Below are 14,696 nucleotides of genomic sequence, written 5' to 3' on the forward strand. Positions count from 1 at the left end.
TGAGGGGAGTTGGAGCTTAGGAAGAAGTTCTTCAGTCTGAGGGTGGTGAGACTGGAATAGGCTGCCCAGGGAGCTTGTGGCTGCTGGATAAGCAGCCAAGCCTAGCTGAGAGATGTGCCTGCCCGTGGCAGGGGGTTGGAGTAGATGACCTCTGAGGTCCTTTCCAGCCTGAGCATTCTGTGCATATATTTAGGCAGCTTCTAACTGAATGAGGGGAGGGACATGAAAGGTTAACTCCAGGGTGTTGAAGAATGGAAACCATCTGGAAAGGGCTTGGGGCTGGTTTTGCTTGGGGTGGGTTTGTTCTGCTGTTGGTTTTTGTTTTATTAGGTCTGTGTCTTCATAAGAGAAACTTGCAAGGGGTTTTCTTTCTGTCCTGTTGCTGATTTGTCTTCCTTCCTCCCTCTAGAGAAGTGTGGGACATACACCTCCAGCATGAGACCAGTCTACCCTTCCAAGACCTTCCCCAATCATTACTCCATTGTCACAGTAAGAGTTGTTGTCTATGATGCTCCCCCTGCTGAAGAGCCTCTTCACTCTCAGGGTGTCTCCAAGGGAATGTTTCCTTGCTGGATTATTGCAGCCTTAGGCTTTGCCTGCAGAACATCAAAATGTGCAGCCTGCCCTTTTCATCTGATGCAGCTGAACAGGTGCTGTGTAACACAGCATCCAGGTGGGCAGAACTCATCTGGATCTGATCTGAACCTTCCCAGAGGAGCAGCAATGCCCTCAGAGGTCATGCTGTTTCCAGCTCCTCCTGTGTGTCAATATTCCCACTGAATTGCAGCTTGCTCTGGAAGCTGGGAGCAGCAGACTGCTCTCATCTGCAGGCCTTGGTCTGCTTCTTTAAGGCAGCTTGGCATGAGACAGCCAAGAGGATCTGAGCCTAACACTGTTGCTGACCCTGTGATGGACTGCACCCAAACCTGAAAGGCAGTGTCACACAACTCACCTGGTAAATTTATCACCTCCTGAGTAGAGGAGGAAGAAGAAAAACAGGTTTTGAGCAGCACCTGCAGGGTTAGAATCCAGCAGATGCTTCTTACTTGCACTGTTTCAGAACTGGAGTTCAATCAGATGCTGCAGGACCTGCAGCTGCTTCTCTTCCCAGTTAGTCAGGCCTGGGTCCTGGTCTGTGAGGAGCACAGGGCAGCAGAGCTGTGGTCAGTGGTGACCTCCTCCCAGGTAGCCTGGGCTAAGTGCATTAGTCATGCCCTGCAGCCATGGGAGAGTGGCCCTGGACACAGCACTCAGGACAAGCAGCAGGCCCTGGTGTTTATCAGGGTCCTGCTGGTGTTCCCTCCTTTAAGGCAGAAAGTTGCTCACTGCTTGCAGGCAGAGCACCAAGCCTGTTCAGATCACCTAACCTGTGCCTCTGACCACTGCTTGGGTCATGGTTATGCCCAGCTGGAGCTCTCTGCTCCTTCTGTGCACCTCTCCTTGGAAATCCCCAGGTGCACTGGAGGTCCAGCACAGCTCCATGGCCACTGGTACTGAAGGTACAGCAGATGGGCTGAGAGAGTGCTTCCCAGTGGGATCCCAGGGCAAGTTGCTTGCCTGTGTGTTTTAACTGCTTCTCACTGAACAGCAGTTATGAATTGAAAGGTAGAGCTTAGGCTGCTCAGCCTGGAGAAGAGAAGGCTCTGGGGAGAGCTTGGAGCTGCATTTCAGTATCTGCAGGGGAGCTGCAGGCAGCTGGGGAGGGACTGTTCAGAAGGGGCTGTGGGGATAGGCCAAAGGACAGTGGTTTGAAACTGGAGCAGGGCAGAGTTAGGTTGGACATCAGGAGGAAGTTCTGTACAGGGAGGCTGGGGAGACACTGGCACAGGCTGCCCAGGGAGGGGGTGGAGGCTCCATCCCTGGAGACATGGAGCTCAGCCTGGATGTGTCCCTGGGCAGCCTGCTCTGGCTGGAGATGTCCCTGCTGCCTGCAGGGGGCTGGACAAGATGACCTCCGAGGGTCCCTTTCAACTCAGTTCAAACTGTGGGTCTGTGATGCTGTGCAGTTTGGATCTGGAGCTGCTGGGGGGTTAGGAGGCACACAGAGATGGTTCAGAGCATCTTTGTCTAGTGGCCTTCTGCTTGTGTAGCCAGAAGCCTCTTCCTCTTTGTACCAGTGCTGCAAGGTGTGTTCTCAATTGCAGGGGCTGTATCCTGAATCTCATGGTATCATTGATAACAAGATGTATGACCCCAAAAGGAATGCATCTTTCACCCTTAGGAGTGAAGAGAAGTTCAACCCTCAGTGGTACCAAGGACAGCCTGTAAGTATGGATGCAGTGCTGGGAGCCTGCAGCAGCCTGCTCTTACCTAATAGCTCTTGCGTCTGTAGGGATGTTGAAAGAGTACAGAGGGTACCTCTGAGCCTGCCAAGAAGCATTACTCAATCTGATGAGGAACTCCCATAGGAGAGCTGCAAACAATCAAAACAAGAGCAGCAGCTCTTATTGCACTCACTGGCAGATCCCCTGAGCAGGAAGCTGGCTTCAAATTAGTAATAGAGATAACAGCTGCTGGGCTGAGGTTGGGTTGCACTTAACTGCTCTGAGGAAGCTGACAGTTGGTGTTAGTGCTGAGCAGCAGGAAAGGTTTACTGCCAGCCCCAGGTGGTGCAGGGGCTGCAGAGGCTGTCTGGGGCAGGCAATGTCTTGGTGCCATCGTTCAGCAGGCAGGAGACAGCCATCACCACGGGGTGGCAGGGGGAAGCTTGGGTGGCTACAGCCTGCAGAGTGGGAAGGGGACAGGTGTGACTGTGCAGCTGTGTGGACAGGAGCAAGATCTGGGGCTCCTGGGGTTTGGTTTGGGGATTTATGTGAGGAAAGAGCAGAGTGTTCTGCTGGGGTCCCAGCAGCGGTGGGCAAGGGGAGAGCAGCTGATGGAACACAGCTGACACTGTCCTGCAGGGCATCCTGGTGTCTGAGCTGGGAGGACACAGACCTGAGGGGTGGATGAGGCTGAATGGCTGCACTCAGAGTTGTGGTCAGCAGCTCGATGTGACAAGTGACTTCCCTCAGGGGTGGGTACTGGGACCAGTGCTCCTCAGCATCTCTGTGGGCAGTGGGACTGAGGGACCCTCAGCAAGTCTGCAGATGACACCAAGCTGTGTGGCCTGGTTGACAAGCTGGAGGAAAGGGATCCATCCCCAAGGACTCAGGCTGGAGAGGTTGGCCCAAGCCAACCTCATGAAGTTCAACAAGGCCAAGTGCAAGGTCCTGCAGCTGGGTGAGGGCAATCCCAAGCACAAATCCAGAGTGGCTGAGGAGTGGATTTGAAGCAGCCTGGCAAAGAAGGCCTTGGGGGGGGTGAGTTGGTGACAAACTAACTCCCCAGGAGCCATCAGTGGTCCCTGGCAGCCCAGAGCCAGCTGTGTGCTGAGCTGCAGCCAGAGCAGGGAGAGCAGCAGCACAGGGAGGGGATTCTGCCCCTCTGCTCTGCTCTGCTCAGCCCCAAGCTAGAGTGCTTCATCAGGTTTTGGGGTCCCCAGCACAAGAAGGAGCTGGAGCTGCTGGACAGGGTCCAGAGAAGGCTCTGAAGATGATCAGAGGCTGCAGAACCTCCCCTGTGGGGCAGGCTGAGAGAGTTGGGGCTGTTCAGCCTGGAGAAGAGAAGGCTCCAGAGAGACCTCAGAGCAGCCTTCCAGTACCTGAAGGGCTCCAGGAGAGCTGGGGAGGGACTCTGCACAAGGGCTGGGGGTGTCAGGATGAGGAACAATGGCTTTGGTTAGTGTAGGTTAGATAGAGGAAGAAATTCTTGGCAGTGAGGGTGGTGAGACTCTGGCACAGGCTGCCCAGGGAGGCTGTGGCTGCCTCCTCCCTGGAGGTGTTCAAGGCCAGGCTGGATGAGGCCTTGAGCAAGCTGTGCTGGTGGGAGGTGTCCCTGCCCATGGCAGGGGGCTGGCACTGGATGATCTTTGGGGTCCCTTCCAACCCAACCCATGCTGTGATTCTCTCAGTGTCCAAAGTGCAGCAGTCAACAGTGTTTGCACTGGCAGGAGGGTGCAGAGCTGCCTGGGTGGAGGTGACCTGGCAGCTGGCAGTCAGCTGCAGTGCTGAGGGTGCTGGCTCTCCCCTGCAGATCTGGCTCACTGCTATGTACCAGGGGCTGCGGGCAGCCACCTTCTTCTGGCCGGGCTCGGACGTCGCCGTCAACGGCAGCTTCCCCAGCCGCTACGAGATCTACAACAGGTATGCCAGCGCTCTGCCCTGGGCTGCCCACTGCTGCACTGGGCATGTGCCAGCCACTGGTGCTGCTGAGGGACATGGCACAGTGCTGGCCTTGCAGTGCTGGCTCGAAGGCTGGGGGTCTGTTCCCACCCAAGGTACTCTGTGGATGCAGAACTGTTTTCCCTTCCTGCTTTCCTAAGCAGCTTGAGACAGCATGGAGCAGAGAGGAGACCAGATGAACTCTTTCTGTAGAGTGGGGATTCTTTATGCAGTCATTTTGTCATCCCTCAACAAACATCCTGGGGTGGATTAGAAGGGCTGTGGTCAGTAGGTCAGAGAGGGTCTCCTCCCCCTCTGCTCTGCCCTGCTGAGGCCACAGCTGGAGTATTGTGTCCAGTTCTGGGGCACTCAGCTCAAGAAGGACCTCAGGGAGGCCCCGTCCCTGGGGGTGTTTAAGAGCAGGCTGGATGAGGCTGTGGCCAGCCTGATCTAGTGTAGGGTGTCCCTGCCCATGGCAGGGGGGTTGGAACTAGATGATCCTTGTGGTCCCTTCCAACCCTGAATGAAACTATGAAACTATGAACTGCTTGAGAGAATCCAGCCCAGAGGCACAGAGCTGCTGCAGGCAGTGGAACATCTCCTGTGAGGCCAGGCTGAGGCAGCTGGGGCTTGGGGCTTGGAGCAGAGGAGCCTGAGGGCTGCCCTCATGGCTGGGGGTAAAGATGTGCAGGGCAGTGTGGGGAGGATGGAGCCAGGAAAGATGTGGAAGGTTGATCTGTGAGAGCAGCTGGCTCTGAAGCTTCAGTGCTTGCCTGTGGGTGTGTTCAGCGTCATCCAGCCCACACCTCTCCTGCAGTGCCTGGCTCAGGTCTTTGCATGACTCTGCCCATGACAGCTGCACTTTTCCTGGGGCCTGTGGCAAAGGCTTCCAATGGGAAATGACTTCAATGGCAGCTTTAGAATGCTGCCTGCTGAGGCAGTTGTGTTTCAGGCAGGGCTGGCTCCTCACTGCCGTGGTGCCCTGCAGCATGAAGATTCTGCAGAGATCTTTGTTCCATTTAATAATCTCAGCTCAGGCTTTTCCTTTCTGTCTTCCTAGAGTCACTTTGTCTCCCCACAGCCTTCACACAGCATAGCAAATCCCATTCCTGACACACTTCCTGTGCCTTGTTTGGGCTCTAGGAGCTTCTACCTTGTCACCTGAACCTGTGTTGGTTAGCAGTGTGATGGCTCTGTGGGTGCCTCCCCTTGGTGCAGATCAACATGCCTCCTGTGGGGCTGCTCCACTGGCTCAGAGCATCTGCTTGGTGCCATTTTGCTCTGAGTACAGCAGGACTCATGCTCTCTTTAAACATTTGAAAGAACCACAACAACAACAACAAAAACAGAACCCAGACAAAAACTACCAAACAAAAACCACACAACAACCAACCAGCCAAACATCCCCAGCAAACACCAACCCAACCAACCAGACAGCCAACCCAAACCAACCAGACAGCCAACCCAAACCAATCAGACAGGCAACCCAAACCATTCAGACAGCCAACCCAAACCTACCGACCAGACAGCCAACCCAAACCAACCAGACAGCCAACCCAACCAACCAACCAGACAGCCAACCCAACCCAACCAGACAACCAACCCAACCCAACCAGACAGCCAACCCAACCCAACCAACCAGACAGCCAACCCAAACCAGACAGCCAACCCAACCCAACCAACCAGACAACCAACCCAACCCAACCAACCAGACAGCCAACCCAAACCAACCAGACAGCCAACCCAAACCAGCCAGACAACCAACCCAACCCAACCAACCAGACAGCCAACCCAAACCAACCAGACAGCCAACCCAAACCAACCAGACAGCCAACCCAACCCAACCAACCAGACAGCCAACCCAACCCAACCAGACAACCAACCCAAACCAATCAGACAGCCAACCCAACCCACCCAGACAGGCAACCCAAACCAACCAACGAGACAGCCAACCCAAACCAACCAGACAACCAACCCAAACCAACCAACCAACCCAACCCAACCAACCAGACAGCCAACCCAACCCAACCAGACAACCAACCCAAACCAATCAGACAGCCAACCCAACCCACCCAGACAGGCAACCCAAACCAACCAACGAGACAGCCAACCCAAACCAACCAGACAACCAACCCAAACCAACCAACCAACCCAACCCAACCAACCAGACAGCCAACCCAAACCAACCAGACAACCAACCCAAACCAACCAACCAACCCAACCCAACCAACCAGACAGCCAAACCAACCAACCAGACAGCCAACCCAACCTAACCAGACAGCCAACCCAACCAACCAGACAGCCAACCCAAACCAACCAACAAGACAGCCAACCCAACCTAACCAGACAGCCAACCCAACCAACCAGACAGCCAACCCAAACCAACCAACAAGACAGCCAACCCAAACCAACCAGACAGCCAACCCAACCAACCAACCAGACAGCCAACCCAACCCAACCAACCAGACAGCCAACCCAACCAACCAACCAGACAGCCAACCCAACCCAACCAACCAGACAGCCAACCCAACCAACCAACCAGACAGCCAACCCAACCCAACCAACCAGACAGCCAACCCAACCAACCAGACAGCCAACCCAACCCAACCAACCAGACAGCCAACCCAAACCAACCAGACAACCAACCCAACCCAACCAACCAGACAGCCAACCCAACCAACCAGACAGCCAACCCAACCCAACCAACCAGACAGCCAACCCAAACCAATCAGACAGCCAACCCAAACCAACCAGACAACCAACCCAACCCAACCAACCAGACAACCAACCCAACCAACCAGACAGCCAAACCAAACCCCTGGGGGATAAAACCCCCACAAATAAAACCCCCAGCTACAACCAAAAATCCCAAACCACAACCACCTCCTGTCCCCCAGGACATCAAAACACAAAGCATTAAGAGCAACAAACCAAGAAAAACCCCAAAATCCAACCGGCCAAACCCCAACCCCCCAACAGAATGGAGAAGCCCAACCCCCAGCAATGCAAACAAGCAAAACCCCAAGCAAAACCAAACCAACCAACCTCTGGCCCCCAAAACGGCACCAAAATTAAACCAACAAGAGCAAAAAAACACCCAGACAAGCCCCCAAACCAACCAGAACAAAACAACAACCAAACCAAAACAAGCCAATGCTAGACCACCCAACCCATCCCAACCAAGCCAATATTAAACCACCCAACCCATCCCAACCAACCAAACCAAACCAAGCCAAGCCAATATTAAACCAACCAACCCATCCCAAACAACCAAACCAAGCCAATACTAAACCAACCAAACCATCCCAAACAACCAAACCAAGCCAAGCCAATACTAAACCAACCAACCCATCCCAACCAAACCAAGCCAACACTAAACCAACCAACCCATCCTAACCAACCAAACCAAACCAAGCTAATATTAAATCAACCAACCCATCCCAATCAACCAACCCAAGCTAATACTCAACCAACCAACCCAAGCCAATACTAAACCAACCAACCCATCCCTACCAACCAAACCAAACCAAGTCAATACTAAACCAACCAACCCATCCCTACCAACCAAACCAAACCAAGCCAATACTAAACCAACCAACCCATCCCTACCAACCAAACCAAACCAAGTCAATACTAAACCAACCAACCCATCCCTACCAACCAAACCAAACCAAGTCAATACTAAACCACCCAACCCATCCCAACCAACCAAACCAAGCCAAACCAAGCCAATATTAAACCAACCAACCCATCCCAAACAACCAAACCAAGCCAATACTAAACCAACCAAACCATCCCAAACAACCAAACCAAGCCAAGCCAATACTAAACCAACCAACCCATCCCAACCAAACCAAGCCAACACTAAACCAACCAACCCATCCTAACCAACCAAACCAAACCAAGCTAATATTAAATCAACCAACCCATCCCAATCAACCAACCCAAGCTAATACTCAACCAACCAACCCAAGCCAATACTAAACCAACCAACCCATCCCTACCAACCAAACCAAACCAAGTCAATACTAAACCAACCAACCCATCCCTACCAACCAAACCAAACCAAGCCAATACTAAACCAACCAACCCATCCCTACCAACCAAACCAAACCAAACCAAGTCAATACTAAACCAACCAACCCATCCCAACCAAACAAACCAAAACAAGCCAATACTAAACCAACCCAACCAAGCAAACCAACCCAACAAACCAAACCAAACCAATCCAACCAAGGAAACCAAACCCAATACTAAACCAACCCAACCAACCAAACCAATCCAACCAAGCAAACTAAAACAATCCAATACTAAACCAACCTAACCAGCCAAACCAATACTAAACCAACCCAACCAACCAAACCAATCCAACCAAGCAGACTAAAACAATCCAATACTAAACCAACCTAACCAGCCAAACCAATACTAAACCAACCCAGCCAACCAAACCAAAACTACCTAATGCTAAACCAACCCAACCAACCCAACTCCAAACCAACCTCACACCTAAGCAACCAAGCAAACTGAACCCATGTAACATCAAACCAAGCAAGCAAAACAAAGCAGTGGACAGACCCCAGCCCCCCCCCAGCCTTGTTGGCAGCCCCCCAGGAATGCAGCCCTGCCTGTGCTTTTGCACCCTGCAGCTGTGTGTGAGGCACAGGAGCTGTGCAGTGTGGGCATCATTCAGTAGAGCTTTAGACCAGGCCATGAACTCCTGCAGGGCCAGAGGCAGTCAGCACAGCTCAGCCTGCACTCTGCTCCACAGCTCCTCAGGGCATCCAGCTGGGTTGCATGTTCCCTGCTAAAGCACAGTGGGTTCGTACCATGTCCCTAGCTGGGAGGTGTCCTGCCCCTGGGAGGGAGGCTGGAGCAGATGAGCTGTGTGGTTCCTTCCAACCTGAGCCACTCTGTGAGTGTTCAGCTGCCGAAGGATGCTGTTTTCACAGACTGATGGAATTCCAGGTTGGAAGGGACCTCAAGCATCATCCAGTGCAGCCTTTCAGGGTAAGAATGGTGCTGCAATGAGGAGCCCCAGTGCAGGCTGACCTTGTCTTGCTCTGCTGCAGCTCCATCCCCTTTGAAGAAAGAGTGGTGACCGTCCTGCGCTGGCTGCAGCTGCCTGAGGAGGAAAGGTAGGAGCACAGCTGCAGCTGTGAGCTGCTCTTCAGTGGTGTGGCAGCCACCTCCTTTGTGCCTGTGAGCGCTGCTGTAGGCAGCACCCTTGCCATTACTGCAACAAGGGGCAAATATTATTGCGTGCCAGCCCAGTGAGTGTTATGGATTTGGGTTGTGTTGTTCTGTGATGTGTCCTTCCTCCAACACTTGATAGCCACTGCTGAAATGTGATCTCTTCAGACTCTCTCTCCCTGTATGTAAAACGTGACATTTTTGGTACTGTTTGATGTAGACCACACTTTTACACTCTGTATTTAGAAGAACCAGATTCCTCAGGCCATCAGTTCGGACCAATAAGCAGTGGGGTAAGTAGTTTGTGTTTCTAGTTGTGCTTTCTTCATTTTTGATGTGGTCTTTGATGTGAAGCTTTGCTCTGACCCTAAACCTCCTTAATTCCTGTTACATTAACCAAGCCCATGCTCAGTGTGCTGACTGAGAAAGAAACGTCAGCAGGCAGCCCAGCCCAGCTGACATTGACACAAAGCTTGGTTAGCAACTCTGGGTCTTATTTGCTTTATTTCAATAACTCAAGAATGGCTGAAGCCTCTTCGGGGGTGGAGCCTGTTCGGGCGTGAAGCCTGTTCAGGGTTGAAGCCTCTTTGGGGGTGAAACCTATTTAGGGTTGAGGCCTCTTTGGGGGTGAAGCCTGTTTAGGGTTGAAGTCTCTTTGGGGGTGGAGCCTGTTTGGGGGTGAAGCCTGTTTGGGGATGGAGCCTGTTTGGGGGTGAAGTCTGTTTAGGGTTGAAGTCTCTTTGGGGGTGAAACCTGTTTGGGGGTGAAGTCTCTTTGGGGGTGAAACCTGTTTGGGGGTGAAGCCTGTTTGGGGGTGAAGTCTCTTTGGGGGTGAAACCTGTTTGGGGGTGAAGCCTGTTTGGGGGTGAAGTCTGTTTAGGGTTGAAGTCTCTTTGGGGGTGAAACCTGTTTGGGGGTGAAGTCTCTTTGGGGGTGAAACCTGTTTGGGGGTGAAGCCTGTTTAGGGTTGAAGTCTCTTTGGGGGTGGAGCCTGTTTGGGGATGGAGCCTGTTTGGGGGTGAAGTCTGTTTAGGGTTGAAGTCTCTTTGGGGGTGAAACCTGTTTGGGGGTGAAGCCTGTTTGGGGGTGAAGTCTCTTTGGGGGTGAAACCTGTTTGGGGGTGAAGCCTGTTTGGGGGTGAAGTCTCTTTGGGGGTGAAACCTGTTTGGGGGTGAAGCCTGTTTGGGGGTGAAGTCTGTTTAGGGTTGAAGTCTCTTTGGGGGTGAAACCTGTTTGGGGGTGAAGTCTCTTTGGGGGTGAAACCTGTTTGGGGGTGAAGCCTGTTTGGGGGTGAAGTCTCTTTGGGGATGAAACCTGTTTGGGGGTGAAGCCTCTTTAGGGGTGGAGCCTGTTCGGGCATGAAGCCTGTTCAGGGTTGAAGCCTCTTTGGGGGTGAAACCTATTTAGGGTTGAGGCCTCTTTGGGGGTGGAGCCTGTTTAGGGTTGAAGTCTCTTTGGGGGTGGAGCCTGTTTGGGGATGGAGCCTGTTTGGGGGTGAAGTCTGTTTAGGGTTGAAGTCTCTTTGGGGGTGAAACCTGTTTGGGGGTGAAGCCTGTTTGGGGGTGAAGTCTCTTTGGGGGTGAAACCTGTTTGGGGGTGAAGCCTGTTGGGGGGTGGAACCTGTTTGGGGGTGAAGCCTGTTTGGGGGTGAAGTCTCTTTGGGGGTGAAACCTGTTTGGGGGTGAAGCCTGTTGGGGGGTGGAACCTGTTTGGGGGTGAAGCCTCTTTAGGGGTGGAGCCTGTTTGGGGGTGAAGCCTGTTTAGGGTTGAAGTCTCTTTGGGGGTGAAGCCTGTTGGGGGGTGGAACCTGTTTGGGGGTGAAGTCTCTTTAGGGGTGAAGCCTCTTTAGGGGTGAAGCCTGTTTGGGGGTGAAGTCTCTTTGGGGGTGAAACCTGTTGGGGGGTGGAACCTGTTTGGAGGTGAAGCCTGTTTAGGGTTGAAGTCTCTTTGGGGGTGAAGCCTCTTTAGGGGTGAAGCCTGTTCAGGGTTGAAGCCTGTTTGGGCATGAAGCCTGTTTGGAGGTGAAGCCTGTTTGAGGGTGGAGCCTGTTTGGGGGTGAAGTCTCTTTAGGGGTGAAGCCTGTTTGGGAGTGGAGCCTGTTTGGGTGTGAAGCCCGTTTAGGGTTGGAGCCTGTTTGGAGGTGAATCCTGTTTGGGCTTGAAGCCTGTCTGGGGATGCAGTCTCTTTGGGGATGGCTTCTGTGTGGTTTTTATCTAGTCCCACCAATTCTTTATGTTGCTTGTGTTGGGAGAGGGCAACAAAACCCCAAAGCCACAAGCAGGGGCCAGAAAGTTGTGTTCTATAGAAACAGCAAGAGCAGAGGTTTTTCCTGCAGTGGGCCAAGTACTCAGGTTGTGGTTGGGTTGGTTGGGTTGGTTGGGTTGCTTGGGTGGGTTGGTTGGGTGGGTTGGTTGGGTTGGTTTGTTTGGTTTGTTTGGGTTGGTTGGTTGGGTTGGTTTGGTTGGGTTGGTTGTTTTGGGTTGGGTGGGTTGGTTTGGTTGGGTGGGTTGGTTGGGTTGGTTGGATTGGTTAGTTTGGTTAGGTTGGGTTGGTTGGGTTGGTTGTTTTGATTTGGTTGGATTGGTTAGTTTGGTTAGGTTGGGTTGGGTTGGTTGGGTTGGTTGGTTTGGTTGGATTGGTTAGTTTGGTTAGGTTGGGTTGGGTTGGTTGGGTGTGTTGGTTTGGTTTGGTTGGATGGGTTGGTTAGGTTGGGTGGGTTGGTTGGGTTGGTTAGTTTGGTTAGATTGGGTTGGTTGGGTTGGTTGGGTTGGTTTGGTTGGGTGGGTTGGTTGGGTTGGTTGGATTGGTTAGTTTGGTTAGGTTGGGTTGGTTGGGTTGGGTTGGGTGGGTTGGTTGTTTTGGGTTGGGTGGGTTGGTTTGGTTGGGTGGGTTCGTTGGGTTGGTTGGATTGGTTAGTTTGGTTAGGTTAGGTTGGTTGGGTTGGTTGTTTTGGTTTGGTTGGATTGGTTAGTTTGGTTAGGTTGGGTTGGTTGGGTTGGTTTGGTTGGGTTGGTTGGGTTGGATGGGTTGGTTAGGTTGGGTGGGTTGGTTAGGTTGGTTAGTTTGGTTAGATTGGGTTGGTTGGGTTGGTTGGGTTGGTTTGGTTGGGTGGGTTGGTTGGTTTGGTTTGGTTGTTTTGGTTTGGATGGGTGGGTTGGTTGGGTTGGTTGGATTGGTTAGTTTGGTTAGGTTGGGTTGGTTGGGTTGGTTGGGTTGGGTTGGGTGGGTTGGTTGTTTTGGTTTGGTTGGGTTGGTTGGTTGGGTTGGTTGAATTGGTTAGTTTGGTTAGGTTGGGTTGGTTGTTTTGGTTTGGTTGGGTTGGTTGGGTGTGTTGGTTGGGTTGGTTTGTTTGGGCTGGTTGGTTGGGTTAGTTAGTTTGGTTAGGTTGGGTTGGTTTGTTTGGGCTGGTTGGTTGGTTGGGTTGGTTGGGTTGGTTGGGTGGGTTGGTTGGCTTGGTTGGGTTGCTTGCGTTGCATTGGTTGGGTTGGTTTGTTTGGGCTGGTTGGTTGGTTGGGTTGGTTGTTTTGGTTGGTTGGGTTGGTTAGGTTGGGTTGGTTGTTTTGGTTGGTTTTTGATTTGCATTTTTTTCTTAATGTTTTGGGGTTTTTTGTTGTTTTGGGTCTTCTTGGGGGTGGTTTGTGGGTTTGGTTTGGGTTTTTTTGGTGGGTTTTGTTCGCTTTGGGTTTTTGTTGCTGTTTTTAGTTAGTTTGGGGTTTGTTGTGGTGTTTGTTTGCTGTGGGGTTTGTTCTGCTGGGTTTGTTCTTGCTGCAAGTGGTGTCCCCCAGGGATCAGTTCTGGGCCCCAGCCTCTTTAACTGATGATCTGGAGGAGGGGATTGAGTCACTCATCAGCAAATGTGCAGATGACAGCAAGCTGGGGGCAGGAGTTGATCTGCTGGAGGGTAGGACAGCTCTGCAGAGGGACCTTGCCAGGCTGGACAGATGGGCAGAGGCCAACAGGATGACATTCAACAAGTCCAAGTGCCAGGGGCTGCACATTGGCCACAGCAACCCCAGGCAGAGTTATAGGCTGGGGTCAGAGTGGCTGAGAGCAGCCAGGCAGAGAGGGACCTGGGGGTACTGGTGGACAGCAGCTGAACAGGAGCCAGCAGTGTGCCCAGGGGGCCAAGAAGGCCAAGGGCATCCTGGCCTGCATCAGGAAGAGTGTGGCCAGCAGGAGCAGGGAAGTCCTTGTGCCCTGTGCTCAGCACTGCTCAGGCCACCCCTTGAGTCCTGTGTCCAGTTCTGGGCTCCTCAGGTCAAGAAGGACATTGAGAGACTTGAAGGTGTGCAGAGAAGGGCAAGGAGGCTGGGGAGGGGTCTGGAGCACAGCCCTGTGAGGAGAGGCTGAGGGAGCTGGGGTTGCTTAGCCTGGGGAAGAGGAGGCTCAGGGGAGACCTTCTTGCTCTCTGCAACTCCCTGCAGGGAGGTTGTAGCCAGGTGGGGGTTGGTCTCTTCTGCCAGGCAGCCAGCAGCAGAACAAGAGGAGACAGTCTCAAGCTGTGCCAGGGGAGGTTCAGGCTGGAGGGGAGGAGAAAGTTCTTCCCAGAGAGAGTTGTTAGCCATTGGGATGTGCTGCCCAGGGAGGTGGTGGAGTCCCCATCCCTGGAGGTGTTGCAGAGGGGATTGGATGTGGCACTTGGTGCCATGGTTTAGTTGTCAGGAGGGGGTGGGTGACAGCTTGGACTTGATGATCTCTGAGGTCTTTTCTAACCTTATTGATTCTATGATTCTGTAAGTGCAGCTCCTTGTGTTTTCTTAGCACACAGTGCTACAGTTTAAATGTATTCAGTGACTTCTGGTTTTGAATTGCTTTGGTTAACACTTTGCACTCCTGGTTCTGTCCTGCAGGTCATTTTGGCACTACAGAGAGTGGACAGCATTGTAGGGATGCTGATGGATGGCCTCAAGCAGCTGAACCTCCATAAATGCCTCAACATCATCTTGATATCAGACCATGGTGAGCTGGATTGTAGAAACTAGCAGAGTTTTGAAGGGCTGTTCTTAGAAAGTAACCTTCTGGGTTGGTACCTGCATGTCTCTGGCAAGGAAAATGCAGCAGTGATAGCCAGAGGCTGCATCTTATGTTATCAAGATAGAGGAAGAGATAATCAGTGTAGGTGAGAATCAGACAGCTCTGTGGGGGGAGTGGGAACAAAGAAGTGGGTAATGTAGGGAGGGATTAAATAATCCTGGAAACACAGAATGGTAGGGGATGGAAGGCACTTCTGGAGATCAAGACCAACCCCTCCTGCTGAAGCAGCATCACCCAGGGCAGGGCACACAGAACACATCCAGGTGGGGC

At 52.7% G+C, this 14,696-nt stretch overlaps 1 protein-coding gene across 1 annotated transcript in view; it reads left to right on the plus strand.

Moving 5' to 3' along the window:
• The window catches only part of ENPP1 (ectonucleotide pyrophosphatase/phosphodiesterase 1), an 85,533-nt gene that overhangs the window by 43,092 nt on the left and 27,745 nt on the right, over positions 1-14,696 (plus strand). Inside the window, exons 7-12 of the mRNA XM_068167922.1 lie at positions 410-489; positions 2,145-2,264; positions 4,075-4,184; positions 9,272-9,337; positions 9,613-9,685; positions 14,243-14,351. Of these exons, the coding sequence (XP_068024023.1) occupies positions 410-489; positions 2,145-2,264; positions 4,075-4,184; positions 9,272-9,337; positions 9,613-9,685; positions 14,243-14,351 (558 nt within the window). The remainder of the gene's footprint in view (positions 1-409; positions 490-2,144; positions 2,265-4,074; positions 4,185-9,271; positions 9,338-9,612; positions 9,686-14,242; positions 14,352-14,696) is intronic.

This window comes from Melanerpes formicivorus, unplaced genomic scaffold (assembly GCF_026170545.1).
Source record: "Melanerpes formicivorus ecotype bairdi unplaced genomic scaffold, bMelFor1.0.p_v2 SCAF_125, whole genome shotgun sequence".
Classification (NCBI taxonomy): domain Eukaryota; kingdom Metazoa; phylum Chordata; class Aves; order Piciformes; family Picidae; genus Melanerpes; species Melanerpes formicivorus.